The following is a 14,980-nucleotide window of genomic DNA, read 5'->3' on the forward strand; positions in this document are numbered from 1 at the left end:
CCAGACGAACATAAACATGAGTGTCAAGAGCACTCCAGATCAGCGCATGCTCTTATTAATGAGAAGTGGGCGGATTCGTGACCTTTACATCATCAACATGGAAAACAATCTGCCGGTGTGGAATCAATCACACGGCCGCGTGTCGCAGTGGCACGGATCATGGCAGCGGTGTAATTAAACAGGGCTGATTGCTTGTAAAGAAGGACACTCAGTAGATGGAGACGAGGGGACGCCTGGGAAATATATTCATAGACTGGACTTGTTACGCTGTGCACAGTCGGAAAAGCAAATGAAACAAATTTCCAACCATGTATAAAAAAAATGTGAGCTGTCTTGCCTATACCTGCTAAAATTTTACCTCAAAAATGACTTTAATAAGCATACTTTCAATCTAAAAACTCATTTTTACATAGTTTTTATTGCTACTGATTAATTATAAGTGCACTATACCGTTTGGGGTCGATATGATTTTTTAAATGTTTGTGAAAGATGTCTTTTTTTTGCTCACCAAGGCTGCATTTATTTGATCATGAATACAGTAAAAACTATAATATTGTGAAATATTTTTACTAATTAAAATAGCTGTTTACTATGTGAATATATTGTAAAATGTAATTTATTCCTGTGATCAAAGCTGAATTTTCAGCATCATTACTCCAGTCTTCAGTGTCACATGATCCTTCAGATATGATGATTTGATGCTCAAGAAACATTTCTGATTATTATTAATGTTAAAAACAATTGTGCTGCTTAAAAAAATCCTTTAATGTATAGAAGGTTCAAAAGAAAAGCATTTATTTGAAATAGAAATCTGCTGTAACATTATAAAAGTCTGTAACTTTTGATCTATTTAATGCATCCTAGCTGAATAAAAGTATTAATTTAGTATTTAAAAATTAATCTTTTGAATTTTTTGAATTCGTAAAAAATTCAATCAGCATAAATTGAAGGTAGTACAACAGAAACTACCATGATAAATTTAAATTAAATACACTTAAATAAATTTATTTTAATTTAAATAAATTAATATATATATATACATGAAAACTTTCAATTAAAATAGTATTTCTTTTATTATTGTTTATTTCATTATTCAACACTAATTTTAATGTTCTTATTAGTTTGTTATTATTGTTGTTATATTTAGTTTTGTTTTATTGTATTTAAATTTGTATTTCATTTAAATAAACTAAAAATAAAAAAATAAATAAAAAATAAAAAATGTAAACATCAAATGCGTGTGTGTGTGTATATATATATATATATATATATTTATTGTTTAACTAATTTATATTTTAAATTAGAGCCTTCACAGACTGACCTACAGTCCCAGATTCAGCTTCTGAACTCTTTCTGTCTTGGTTGTGTAGTTCTCACTTCACATCGGTCACACTGACAGCGATTTGCACCGACAAAGCAACCGGAAGTCTTTGATTTTCAGTGAGAGCTGAGGCGACATCAGTGGCGGTAACCAGTGACGTGACACGCTCAGCAGAGCTTGATTTTTATATGAAAAGGAAGCAGTGGGAATGCTGTCTTTAACTTTACAGCATAAAGATGAGGTGCTTGAGAATCACTTGTGTGGTTTATTTCTGTTTAATCCGAAACAAGACATGAAAATGCAACAGTGAACAAACCCCCATGTGCATCTGATAAAAAGACAAAGAAATGTTCCTTCATCTCCCTAGATAACACAACCGTTAGCTCTCAGTGGGTAACAGACATGATGTCATTAGCTGAACAATGGAAGTTTGTCTTTCTCGGCTTTTCCCCGTTTGTTCTGAGAGTTTGTGGTTCATCATCACACTTCTGAAGATCACACCAGACTCATTGATCTCTCAGACATAAGAGCGCTAGTCTTCTCAGACAGAAGGCATATAATAGAGTAAAGGGTTTTTGAAGACGGCAGGCGGTGTTTGGAGTGTCACGCTGTGAATGCTAAAGGAGCTGCTCGTTTACCCATCATGCCCTCTGAAACACGATGTCACGTTGGGTTTTATCGTAACATCTTCTGACCCGTTTTAACACTGCGACATGAACTTAATGTACAGATGTGTGTCTCTTTATGTTTCTGTAAGACGAATGCAGTACAGTCTCTCAGTGCTGTACTTGATTTAACTCGGCACACTTAGATTTAGAGCAATTTTGGCCATTTCATGGAAAAAACATAATAATACAGAATAATACAGCAACGCTGTTGCTTTTCCTCTTTCCAAGTACTCTTAAAGGTTACTATCATGAAAGCACGTCCTGTTCACATTTTGCTGAAGAAAATTAAGCCTATTTTTAGTTTTTAAATGTTACATTGCAGTATTTTCATTTTGATTTGTTTTGTAATTCCCATGATAATTAAAATAATATAACTCACAAAATTACATTTTTGATGTATTTACAATAGGAAATTTACAAAATATCTTCATGTAACATGATCTTTACTTAATATCCTATGGATTTTAGCATAAAAGTAAAATCAATAATTTTGACCCATACAATGTATTGTTGGCTGTTGCAACAAATATACCCGTGTGATTTTTTTATTGTACTTTATATTTTATTTCACTTACTTTTTATTTAAATATTATTTTATTTTATTTCATATTTTATTTTAATTTATTTAAAACAATAGGAAATTGAGTTGGGGATGTGCATAACTGGCATAAAAAGTTCCTTTTTCAAAATATTTTCTCATTTCATTCTTTAGATTTTGGAGTAAAATATGACCTGGACGTGTTTCATAAGGTCTGTCCTTTGCTCATAATTTTTCCTTCTATTTCTCCACATCACCTCTTGCACTGTGAGCAACGCATCGACTCGCTCTATCTGTGTGAGAGTCCTCTGCTGGAGTGTGTCATTTATTACTCTGAGTGAGTCGTAATTAAAAGCATCCTCTGTTGGGACTCGCACCTTGCTGAGGCTCTGGTGGAACAGGAAGTCTAGTGAACACACAGCCCTGACTTCCACACCTGGCTGCTCCGGCTGACGAGCCGAATCCGGCTGTTTTCAGATTGGTGTCAAGAGCTCAGCTGGTCTCGCCTCCCCGGCAAACTGTATCCCCGCAAACCCTCAAGAGCATAAGGTGGCAGAACCTCAGCCACAACTCTTAATGCGATTTCACGCTCCGTCTTATTGCCAACAATAAGACTAGTCTCTAGTGCCATGACTCTTTCTTCGACGGGGCGAGCGCTTACACAATGACTAACCTGCTGAAAATTATGGAGGGGAGAATGGTTCGAAATAAAATAACTGTTGTCAGGATGTGTTTAGCCTTTCCTCAAACAAATCAAAGCTGCTTAAAAACATGTATTGGACTGGCGGCAGCGAACAGGGCCGCTCCGTGAGCCGTAATGGCTCGGGGAAAGAGGGCATTGGGTCTCGGACAGCATGAGTGTCAGTCTCATTTTGAAGTTCAGGAATCCCATCAGCTTGGAGAAATTGCAGTGATGGGTTAAGAAATGTGCTCCCAGTGGCAAACAGGATCGGCTGTCTGGTCAGATGCATTTTCTTTTTATGGGTTGCTTTGCAGTGTCTGCAGGTGGATGGGCCATTCTGTGAAACTCTGCCTTTTCTGGTTTGATTTAGTTATATTTATATTATATTTATCATTTAAAGTGTTTAAGTGTTTGCATCTCAAGCTAAATTTAATATATGTGGGATATAATTAGTGGAGCTTGCAAAGCAAAGCATCACTATTGTTATCTGTAAACCCGAATAAGTTGGCAAAACTCAAAAAAATTTGAGGTATACAGTTTCATCAATTTTTTTAAGTGAAGAAATTCCGAGTTTAAGTAAGCAGAACTGGCAGATTTCAGTTTGTACTCATACATTTTAATTGCTCTTAACTTGAAATTTTTGAGTAAGTTAATTCAACTTAAAATGATCATGTAATCTTAACTTATATATATGATATACTATGATAGGACAGTAAGCAGACAGGAAGTGAAGTGGGAGAGAGAGAGAGAGAGAGAGAGAGAGGGGGAGACAGGATTGGGAAAGGTCCACCAGCCCGGACTTTAACTCAGGTCGCCCAAAGCACAATGGTGCTATTTGTCAACTCGTAAAATATGTACGATTTAGCAAAAAACGTATGAATTTGTAAAAATTAGCCACCTCATAAAATACGTATGAATTGCCGTGAGATCGGGTTGAAAATGCTGTGTTTTTCTGATCGCTTCTGGACGAGTGGCGCTTCCCTCAGCACAAGTTTGGTTTCGTTTTAAAGCGCAGCATTCCAACTTTGTGAATATTCATAGCGGGTTCTTGATGGTATGAGTCTGAACCAAAGAAATGTGATTTTCAAACTCATGCTGATGTAAACAAAACGATCTTACTCGTGCTGACCGAGCAGATCTGAAGCCCGCACGCAAAGACACCGCAATCCCTATATACACAGTATTACAGTATTTAAAAAAATCTGTCTTGGCGAGTATTCACACAAACATTATCTGTTATGTCTTAAGTGAACGTTTGGTTAACTGTTGGGGAAAATCTGATGTATAACTATTAGATCTGTGTGGTACTTATATAGGCTGTCTGTTTCATTAATGTTAATCAAACAATTGTGGAATTATGGGGGAAAAAAAAGTTTAATATATATTTCTTCCTATGGATATGGGTTTTGACTTGGTGTGTGCCAAATTTGGTGGTATTACCAGGGATTTTAAGGTTGGTTGCTGGTGATTTTGTTTTGGAACCTTCAGAAAACTTTAACTTGATTTTTCTTAAAATTGACTTTGCAGACTCTATTGACTTCAAACAGGTGTAGCTCAGTCATTTTTTTTTGTCAGATTCAAACAAATCATACATCATTTTGAAGGTTTTTTAATAGAGAAGAATTCTGATTAAAATGTGTCAGTTTCGTGAACTCAAAAAAAAAAAAAAAAAAAAGAAGTTCTAAATACTCATAAAAGTTAATTTGATTGAACTAATTTGTTTCATTTGAGTTTGCTCTACTTAAACCAATTAATTATTTTGAGCGTTTTGCGACCATCCCGCACCATTTGTCATAAACCCATGAATGAAGTTTCAAATCATGTGGCTTCCTGAGGAGAGGTGTGCTATGACTTTTATAAGCTAGCGGGTGTATCATGTTTGGGAAAAAAAGAAAAAAAAACTGCGAAAAAGTCCCATAGACTTAACATTGGCATGAACTTTGTGAGATCATTCTACAGCTCAGAATGTCATAAAGATTTGGGGGTTGGCTCATTTAATTAATTAATCAGCCTATCACGCAGCCAATAAGTAGTGACATAAGTCAGACCTAGCAACCAGTTACAGCACCCTAGCAACCACTAGACTTCCATTGAAAAAAGATGAGAGCGATATCTCTGGATCAGAACATCACTGAGACATGTGGGTGGGCTCTTTTAATTCGGGTGGGAAACCAGTCTGTCTTTGTAGAATGATTCGGATAATGATTGTGTGTCATTTGTTTGCACATGCAGCAGTCTGTTTGTTATTTTAGCTTTAACCAGATGACTATAACCAGCCCTGAATGCTTCAGCTCAAGTGCTGCTGTTGACAAAGACAGGTACGGATGTTTTTCCAAGCTTGGCTTGAGTAATGTAGTCAGATGTGCATATATTATGTAGCCGAAGTGTCCTCATTAGCATAAGATAGCATATAGAATGGTGATTATTGTCTCAATGTTGGCACACACGGCGTAATTCAGAGTAAGAGAAAGAAAAGTTGGAAGCCGGTCAATTTGTGCATATTCATGACGCTGCCAGTCATTACGGTGAGCGCGATCTGCTCTGAATTCAAGCCAGATCTCATTCCTTTTATATGATACTGTCAGCTTGCTACAAACTCTAGAGAGAGGAAAGTATTTGGTCTTTTTAACAGTATTAGTCTCCAGAAATGGAAGCGAAATGTCTTCGATGAAAGGGAGGGAATTTAATTTGCACCACTAATTGACATTTAATTTAGACTGCTGTTCGTCTCATTAAGCTGTCCGTCATCCGTGCTGTCATCAATCACCCAATAAGCGTCAGTTTGTTTCCTCTCTGAGACATCCTGCTCAACAAAGACACAGAAAAGCCTGTGCCGTAATAAAAACAGGACATTGTTCTATGATTATTGTTTTATCACTCAAAACCCCTCAGCTCCTGCTCTGTACTCGAGGCAATATGTGAACTTCTGCATCGTGGCACTGCTATTATTGCCTGCTTAGGATTAATCGCTCGTGTTTCCTCATTTTGGATGAAAGCATTTGCTGAATAAATAAATGTACATGGTTGTTCAGATTACTAGCTCACTACTTATTAAATCCTGTGGAGTATGCAGTGTGTCCTGGCTATTATTTAATATGAAATGCACATAAACTCATTATGTTGCATGTGAGTAGTTTCCATAATTTTTATATTATATTATATTATATTATATCTAGTGCTGTCAAATTGATTAATCGCATCTAACATAAAAGTTTGTGTATATATATATATATGCAAACTTTTATGTTAGATGCTAGAAGTTTTATGTTAGAATTAATCGATTTGACAGCACTTTATATTATATTATATTATTTAGTGCTGTCAAATCAATTAATCACGATTAATCACATCTAACAAAAAGGTTTGTATTTGTATGTGTGTATTTTTATTTGCATTGTATGTATGTGTTTGTATTTGTATGTGTGTATTTGCAAACTTTTATGTTGGATGCAATTAATTGCGATTAATCACATCTAACATAAAAGTGTGTGTGTGTGCGTGTGTGTGTATTTGCAAACTTTTATGTTTCATGCGATTAATCATGATTAATCGATTTGACAGCACTTATATTGTTACGTAGTGCTGTCAAACCAATTATTTGCAATTAATCTAACATCTAACAGAAGTTTTTTTATTTTATTTGCAGACCTTTATATTAGATGTGATTAATCGCGATTAATCGATTTGACAGCACTAATTATATTATATTACAGGCTACACCTTATTGTTATGGTGTCCTTGTTTCAGTGTAATAATTATACATTTAAGTTTTTACGATTCCTGTTTAGTTTTTCCCTGTTTTGTGTCTTAGGACTCTTATTTTGATATGTAGTTCCTGTTCTCATGGTTTCTGTGTTTTACTTCCTGTGTTTGCCTTGTTTCCTTAGTCCTTGGTTTGTTTCCATAGTTACCCTCATTTATCTCCATGGCTACTAATCACTTTCACCTGTTCCTTGTTATCTTGTGTTTCCCATGTGCTTTTTTTGAGCAGGAATTGTATAATAAGTACTATTAATATTTATTAACTATTCATTACATTTTATTTATTTAAAAAATTCAAAGTATTTTGCATTTTAATCTAATTTTGGGTCAACTTTTGGTGCGTAAAATGTTAATAATGTTAAAATCTGTCATTACTTCTGGTTGGAAGGTCAATTTGAGAGCATTGCATTGTGGGATACAGTATTCCACACAGTTAGTGTGCTTTGGGTGTGTCATATTTTAGCAAATGGAATAGATCATCTGGCTATTTCACTTCCATACTGTATGCAGTGCACATACTGTATATTGTAAAAGAGTTTGTATGAGTGCACTTTGTGAACATTATATATAATAATATTTCTAAATAAAATTATTCAACATTTCTGAAGTTATATCTGGTTGTGAAATATCAAAATCATGTGACATCAATGTAGCATATACAGTTTGAAATTGCTTTCCAAACATACAGTAGCTCATGACTTTTGAGTTTGAGTGTGAATGGTCTGTCGTTGTGGTGGTGCAACCACAAATAAACGTGATGTTCACCTTGTTTTGACACTGGGAGTCGTTTTCTCTGGCCTGTAGTTCTCTGTTGTATTTATCACACGGTGCAGGTCAGGTAATCCGTCTGGTTTTTGGAAGACCAAATGCATCATTTTCCCATTGCTCTGAAAGCGCTATAAAAGTGGATTGGATTTCATTTACAGGAGCCTATTAATTCCTCGCTGACAGCAGAGGCGATGGAGGACTCCAGGTCTTGCTAATTCACCTTGCCCGGCCACGCACATTTTATTTATCTTTCATTGTGTCAAAAACTGTGGCGGGAGAAGAAAGATCTTCCCGGAGGCATCCGATGCTTTTGTCAAAATACACCAACTTGAAAAGCGCTTTGGTGATTATGAGGGAAATAATCATACATGCCCGAGCCAAATTCAATTTACGCACAACAGCAGCTGGAATATTTGTTCCAAACGGCAGGCGTGATATTACTTTTGCCGTCTCGAGAGATATGGAAGAAAATATTAGTTTGGAATGATCACATTCTTGCTGTTGCCTTTAACGGGTAAAGTGTGTGCATCAGATGGCCGGCACATGCGCCTCCTCAAGGACTCGATTAGCTAATTACTCTAACGAGCGCATACATTTGAGAAACATTAAATAGCAATTTATTACGAAGAGAATTACTGCATCTGCAAGAGTGGAGTCTCCAAATTAAACATCTTATGCTCCCCAGCTAACAAAAACAATGTTTTACTTACATTCTTATGAAAACATTTTTGTTTCTGAATGTTCCCTAAATGTCCAGTTTTTGAATATTTTAAAAACGTTTAAGAAAACATTAAGGGAACATTCCATTTTTTCAGTTTGCAAACATTAGGGGAATGTTACTTTTGAATGTTCTCTGAACAATCTAAAACAATTAGTAAGATTTAAAAAACGTCCAGCTATAACATTTCAGAAATAAAAACGAAAATGTGTGTTTTGTGTGTGTTTGCACAGGTCTGGAGAAGGTCGGCCGTGACTCCAGTTACGAGCAGGAAGGGAAGGTGCAGTTTGTGATGGATGCGGTTTATGCAATGGCACACGCGCTGCACCGCATGCACAGGGATTACTGCTTCGGATACCCCGGCCTCTGCACCCGCATGAGCAATATCAATGGAAAGGAGCTCCTGGGATACATCCGGAGCGTTAATTTCAATGGTGAGGGCTCAGATTTTCAACTGAGCGACATTCAGATATGTTTGCAAGTCTCAAATCTTTCAGGCCCAAGTCTAAATCGAGTCTTAAGAGTGTTGCTCACAAATCTATGATGGAGGTCAATTTATTTGCAGTGACTCAAGTCAGGTTGCTGCCTCTGGTTACACTTTATAACTACTTTCAATACAAATACTATTATACATTTTTACATATGTAATGAATAAATTACATTTTACAATATATTCACATAGAATATATTGTTTTTTACTGTATTTTTAATCAAATAAATGCAGCCTTGGTGAGCAAAAGAGAAGTTTATAGTGTCATAAAAATATATACAATTGATATTATATATATATATATATATATATATATATATATATATATATATATATATATATACAATTATACAATTTCTTCTTGGAGCACAAAAAGAAGTTGAAGAATTGTTTGAGGACTATTTGCTAAAATAAAAATAAAAAATAAAAAAAACTCCCCTTGTGCACATTCAAATTTTCAGTGTTTGATTATAAGATATTAAAAAAAACAATGACATTTGAATGAATATCACTGAATTTTGTATTCCAAGAAAAAAACATGAGGGTGAATAAATGATCAAAGAATTCTCATTTTTCAACTATTCCTTTAAGCCTTATACTGTATAATGTGTGCTAAAGCCATATTAATGAAAGTTATTATAAAATGTTATGCCATATTTTACTATGCGATGCCGTGGGCACGTCTATTACCGGTGCAGCTTCTTATGTTAAACGTTGAGTACTTGTCTATGTAGATATTCAAGTGTTTCTTACTTCTAGCATCATTCATTAATTCTTCGCAATCACCGATCGCCCTGTTCACTCGCACAATCTTCCCTCTTGTTGTGTTTGTCATTTCATTTCGCTGTGGTCTTCCTCAGTGACCCCTAAAATCATTACACATGCGTCAAAGCAGAGACCGGAAAATGTGAGTTAAGCGCATGCAGGGAGGCTCATATTTCTTCATAATGTGCAGTACAGAGCACGCGTGTTTTAATAAGAGCGCATTATAACTCAAGAGGCGAGCTGCGCATGATTGACTGTTTTTGTTTCCCTCGTGCGCCTTGAATCATGTTGAAACAAAAGAATTTAAACATTCTCTTTGAAACCATATCAAACGATTCATTTAAATATTAGTTTTGCTCCGTGCGTCTTCGCTACTCTTTCATTTTTCTATCCCCCAACTCCGTCGTTTTGTTATCATCTGCTTATGTTTGCCTTCAAGTTGTGTCATTTGCATAACTGCAGTTGAGCGATTAAGGCAGTGGCGGTGGCGCAGGGAGGGGCGGGGCTGAGTGGGACCATTAAAACCTCATTAATTCGCTTTCTAGCGGGCAATGCAACCTGGGTTATTTGTTCCACCACCTTGCGTTCCTCATCTGACTGTGTTTGAAGTGAAAGACAGATACGGAAAATTCACTGACAGCGCATGTGTTTTCAAATGTGATCAGTAATGTCAATAGAGAGAGAGAGACTTGGTAGATGTTATTCTGCTGTGTATTGATGCACAGTTTGATGATTTAGAGTTAAAATAGTAGTAATGTGCTGCCAATGATTTCAGGCGAACTGTTTGTTTTCTCTTCCTGTTTCTTGAGCAGCAAAGCATCATATTAGAATGATTTCTGAAGGATCATGTGACTCTGAAGACTGGAATAATGATGCTGAAAATTCAGGTTTGATCACAGGAATAAATTACATTTTAAAATATATTCAAATAAGGTTAAAAGAGGCCATATTATTCCTTTTTACAATGTCTTGATGTTGTTTTTGGGCTCTTCTAGAACAGGTTTTCATGCTTGAATGTTCATTATTTTCCTCATGTTCTCCATTGTTGCAGCTCCTCTCTTCCCAGTCTGTCAGTAACACTCTGTTTAGCTCCTGTCTCTATGAAGCCCCGCCTTCTCAGAAGCGCAGTGTGCTCTGATTGGTTGGCTGGAGCAGTGTTTTGTGATTGGTCAAGTGCTTCCAGCGTGTTTGGGAAATGTCCCGCCCCTTACATAAGATCGAGTTTCAGCTTCTCAGGTGTAAACACTAACAATGGCATCAGTTTTGCCTTATTTCAAGCTTGAGTCGGATAATGAATATGTGAAAGAATGAGCGGATTGACCAGAATCTTAGGAAGGCCAAAAAAAAGGGGGGGTTAGATTCACGGTGGAAAAAACAGCATCTCTCGTTCCCGGAAGAAATCTCAAGACTATAATGGAGGCGTTTCAGGGAGTTCAGAGTGTGTTTGCTGGTGATTTGAGAGAAACACCACTGAAGCTTCTTTATTAGTGTGTATGTGTGGTCTTTTGTTTGGGTGAGATCAGGTTTTGATGCTCTTGTGCAAAGTTAACTGCAAGGTGAAGAGGACTCAGCATGTTCCTCATTAATGTTAAAAGCAGCGGTGATCACGGGAGGTGTTCAATTCTGCAAAAAGGCAGAAAGAGGGGACAGAGATCTTTATTAATCCAATTCTTCAGCCTGTGAGCATATTCCTTTACATTCTCACCATGCAGGAAAGTCACCATGGTGTCTTTTGTCTTAATGGAGGTAAGAAAGGCGAATCACAAATGAGATTTCCTTTAGACATCAATAGCTGTCTCCATCCACTTATTTTTATGCAGATTTTGGGATATCGCCTAAAAAACACTGGATGGAAATGCCTAGATGTGCGTAAAAATGTAAGGATAAGTTTTTATGCAATAGACATGTACATAAATTACAATGGAAACACATTTACCCAATAAATCCCTCAATGCACAACAAAACACTAGTTATTGGATAATTGGACTTACCCGTGGACCAACTGCATCGCTCAGCATATCAAATGTTTGGTCGTTCTGAAATGCCAGAGCCAAAGTCTGTCATCATAATGGTTGGGTATAATAACTTCCTAGAAGTGTCTCTCATGATTGTGTTCACAAACACCAGTCATCCGAACGAAAGATAACATGACAGCATTTTTTTATTGCGTGTTGTCTGCGCGCTCTGAGGTGCAAGTCATTTATGATGAATGAAAAAAGAGCCACAGTGGCTTCCCCGGTTGCAGGAAGTAAAATATTTATTACATATATTTTGTGCGAATTCCCCAGGAAGTGAAGATTTTGGTTCACATGGGATGGAAACAGTGCTTTATTCGCAAATGTTTTATGTGATATTCCAGTTTTGCATATAACTTAAATATGCAGCTTAGCTCTGGAGAACAATAGGGAGTAAATGGAGACTGAAATGAAGACCCCAGTAATTTTAAAAGAGATCTCTTATGTATCTTATAGGGATGTACTTAACGGTACATGTATTCATCCCGAACCGTGCATACAGTCAGACGGCGAATACAGTCAGAGGCGATCCACACTCCAATCCAGAAGGGGGCGCGCAGTAATGCAACGCTGTTTGCTAACTGCCACAACAGGAAAAAGTGCAGAATAAGAAGAACTGACGATCTATGCATAGATATGTTTATGTGTAATCTCTCAACCAGTGTTTCAACTGTGGAAAGACATCAATAAAACAGCTTGAGAATAATATCTCACGTAGCATTACATTTACCTCAGGCAAGTCATTTAGTGTCCACAGCATGTTAGTTCACTAGAGAAATGAAGCATTTCACTAAATATATGCACTATATTAGCTTATATATTCATTATATTTATTTTACCTGTTAGTAATGTCTTAATTACTTAATATATGTTTAAATAAATTTGTCATGAAAAACAAGTTATGACAGTAACTGTGTAAATGATTATATTTGAAAAATAAATTGGAGTAGAAAATTAATTGAAAAATAATTTTATAAATACATCTAGAAATTATTGCAAAACCTACCTTATGTGCAATGTGAGTTTTGATTATTATATCTAAAAATAAATAGCAACTGAATGTAATAGGTTGGGCTTTGTTGTTAATTGTAAACTTTAATATTATAGTAATGTGCAAGAAAGGCTCCCTATATAGTTTACAGCATTAACTGAGATTTTTTTTATCCTTAAGAAAATGTTAATTGTAATTGATTTTATGTAGAGAGACAATTTGTTCAATAAACCACTGTTTAATAAAAAAAAAAAAAAAGAAGAATTTTTATGTTCAGCTTTTTACCTCCTGAACCCGTAACGAACCGTGAATTCAAAGAGGTATGTACCGAATCGTTGTGTTTGTGTACCATTACACCCCTTATATCTTATAAAGTTGAAACTCTTATTTTGTCTCTTGAGCAACCTCGAAGCAATACAGTTTTCCTCTGGAAAAGGAAATAAAAATAAAAATCGTTCTGACTCTGCCCTAGAGCATTCTGGGAAAAGGCTACAGCTGCCAAACGAGGCTGTTTAACGATCCTGCGGCTCTTTTTTGTGCTGGTGTAACCTTTCTCAGCAGCATAAGACGGGCCGCCTGCGTGATCCCACGGTCCGTTGCAGACACTTGGCTGTTATTGACACCCTCCTGGAGTGGATCAGAAACTCCCGCAGATAAGAGTTCCTCAGAGTCCTGACACCAGAGCCTCAAATAACATCATGATGCTGCTGTGGTAAAGCAGATTTGGCCAAAACAATGAGAGAGCAAGAGCTGAGAAGCACACTTGTTCATTTCACTTAGCCAGTAGGTTTTGGTGCAGTTATAACATAACAATCTGCAGTTAATGGGCTGCATTTCAAGAAATCAGAACTGGAGAAATGTTTGTGGTCAGATCCAAGAGGTGAATCACGCTGAACGTGTGAATGATTGCTGATATGCATCGCAGTAGATCAGCATTAGGTCTATTTAGAAGTTGCCGCCTCTCATCGCTGGACACCTGCTATTTGTTATGACGACACTTTTATGGTCTGTTGTTAATGGCACGTTCCCAAAGCCATGCCTCCCAATCTGAAGTCTTTGTATGCAGCGCTGCATTCACCACCGTAGCCTGTTGTTTTCTGTTTTCTTTGTTGGATCAAGGTAAAATAGTTCCTACTGTGACAAACAATGTAAACTAACCTTGTTGAGTGTCTTCTGAGCACATGTGACATAAATGTACCAGCTGTTCTCTGGGTAAGTTTATGATTATAATCAAAAGACTATATTATTACATTTGCGTTTTAATATTTTCGTTTTACATTTTAATATTAGTGTTCCAATCACTAAACCCAAGTATGCAATAATAAATGAATTAGGAAGTACCATTAGATTAATGGAAATACTCTTGCTGATGTCATAGAATCATAATTACATCTTCAACAGTGTAATTAGATTACTAATTACCATCTCTAAAAAGTAAAGGATTTCTTAAAAATACTGTGTAAAAATAAAAATACCCTACTATACAGTATTAAATGCCATTGCATCTGATATAAATATAATTAAAGTACAGAAAAAGTAAGAGTTATCCCTTGCTTTACTTTTTCAAGGGGAAAGTAATGCATCACACCCAACACTTCATGAGAATTAAGCAGATTATTTTCCCCAAATTTTAATTATTACCATAATACAGAATTATTTATATTTTTCCAAGATGATTTCCTGTGTGCTTAATTGTCATGAAAATAGTTACAATTAAAAAAAGACACTCTTTGAGTAAAATAGAAAAAAAGAGCAATTATGAGTCTGTGGAGGAATGACATTTTTTTTTTTTTTTTTTTGTGAGATTCACCATTTTGCACCCATGAAGGAGCTCACACTCACACACACTCTTGTGCTATTGAGCAGTAATGGTTGATGGATGTCCGAAGTCTTGGCGTTTGGCCGATATCACAGGGAATGGAAAGGTTTCTCATTAATCCGTCTGAGTCTGCTGATACTGTGGAACAATTACATCTGAGCGCCGGTTGATGAGTTAACTCACCCGCACTGGAGCTCTCTCATTACTGCCCGTCACTGCACTTCCTCTGGCCCTACACCAGTGTACTTCAAACACCACACACACTGAATTAACCGCTAGCCAGTGTGTGATAATGAACACAGCGCTGGGCGATTATGACGGGAGAATGGGAAGAAATGGATTAGAGTGTGTGGAGGTCCAGAAAAGGCCTTTTAAAAGTGTGAAGGGTTGTAATATGTGTGCATGTGTGTGCGTTACAGGTCAACATGTGCTGTGTGTGAGAT

At 36.4% G+C, this 14,980-nt stretch overlaps 1 protein-coding gene across 2 annotated transcripts in view; it reads left to right on the forward strand.

The window, feature by feature from the left end:
* grm8a (glutamate receptor, metabotropic 8a) overlaps positions 1-14,980 on the forward strand; it is a 189,294-nt gene that overhangs the window by 140,622 nt on the left and 33,692 nt on the right. For both annotated transcript variants that reach the window (XM_051892355.1, XM_051892356.1), the window contains exon 7: positions 8,691-8,891. In XM_051892355.1, the coding sequence (XP_051748315.1) occupies positions 8,691-8,891 (201 nt within the window). The remainder of the gene's footprint in view (positions 1-8,690; positions 8,892-14,980) is intronic.

The sequence above is a fragment of the Ctenopharyngodon idella genome, chromosome 4 (assembly GCF_019924925.1).
Source record: "Ctenopharyngodon idella isolate HZGC_01 chromosome 4, HZGC01, whole genome shotgun sequence".
Lineage (NCBI taxonomy): Eukaryota > Metazoa > Chordata > Actinopteri > Cypriniformes > Xenocyprididae > Ctenopharyngodon > Ctenopharyngodon idella.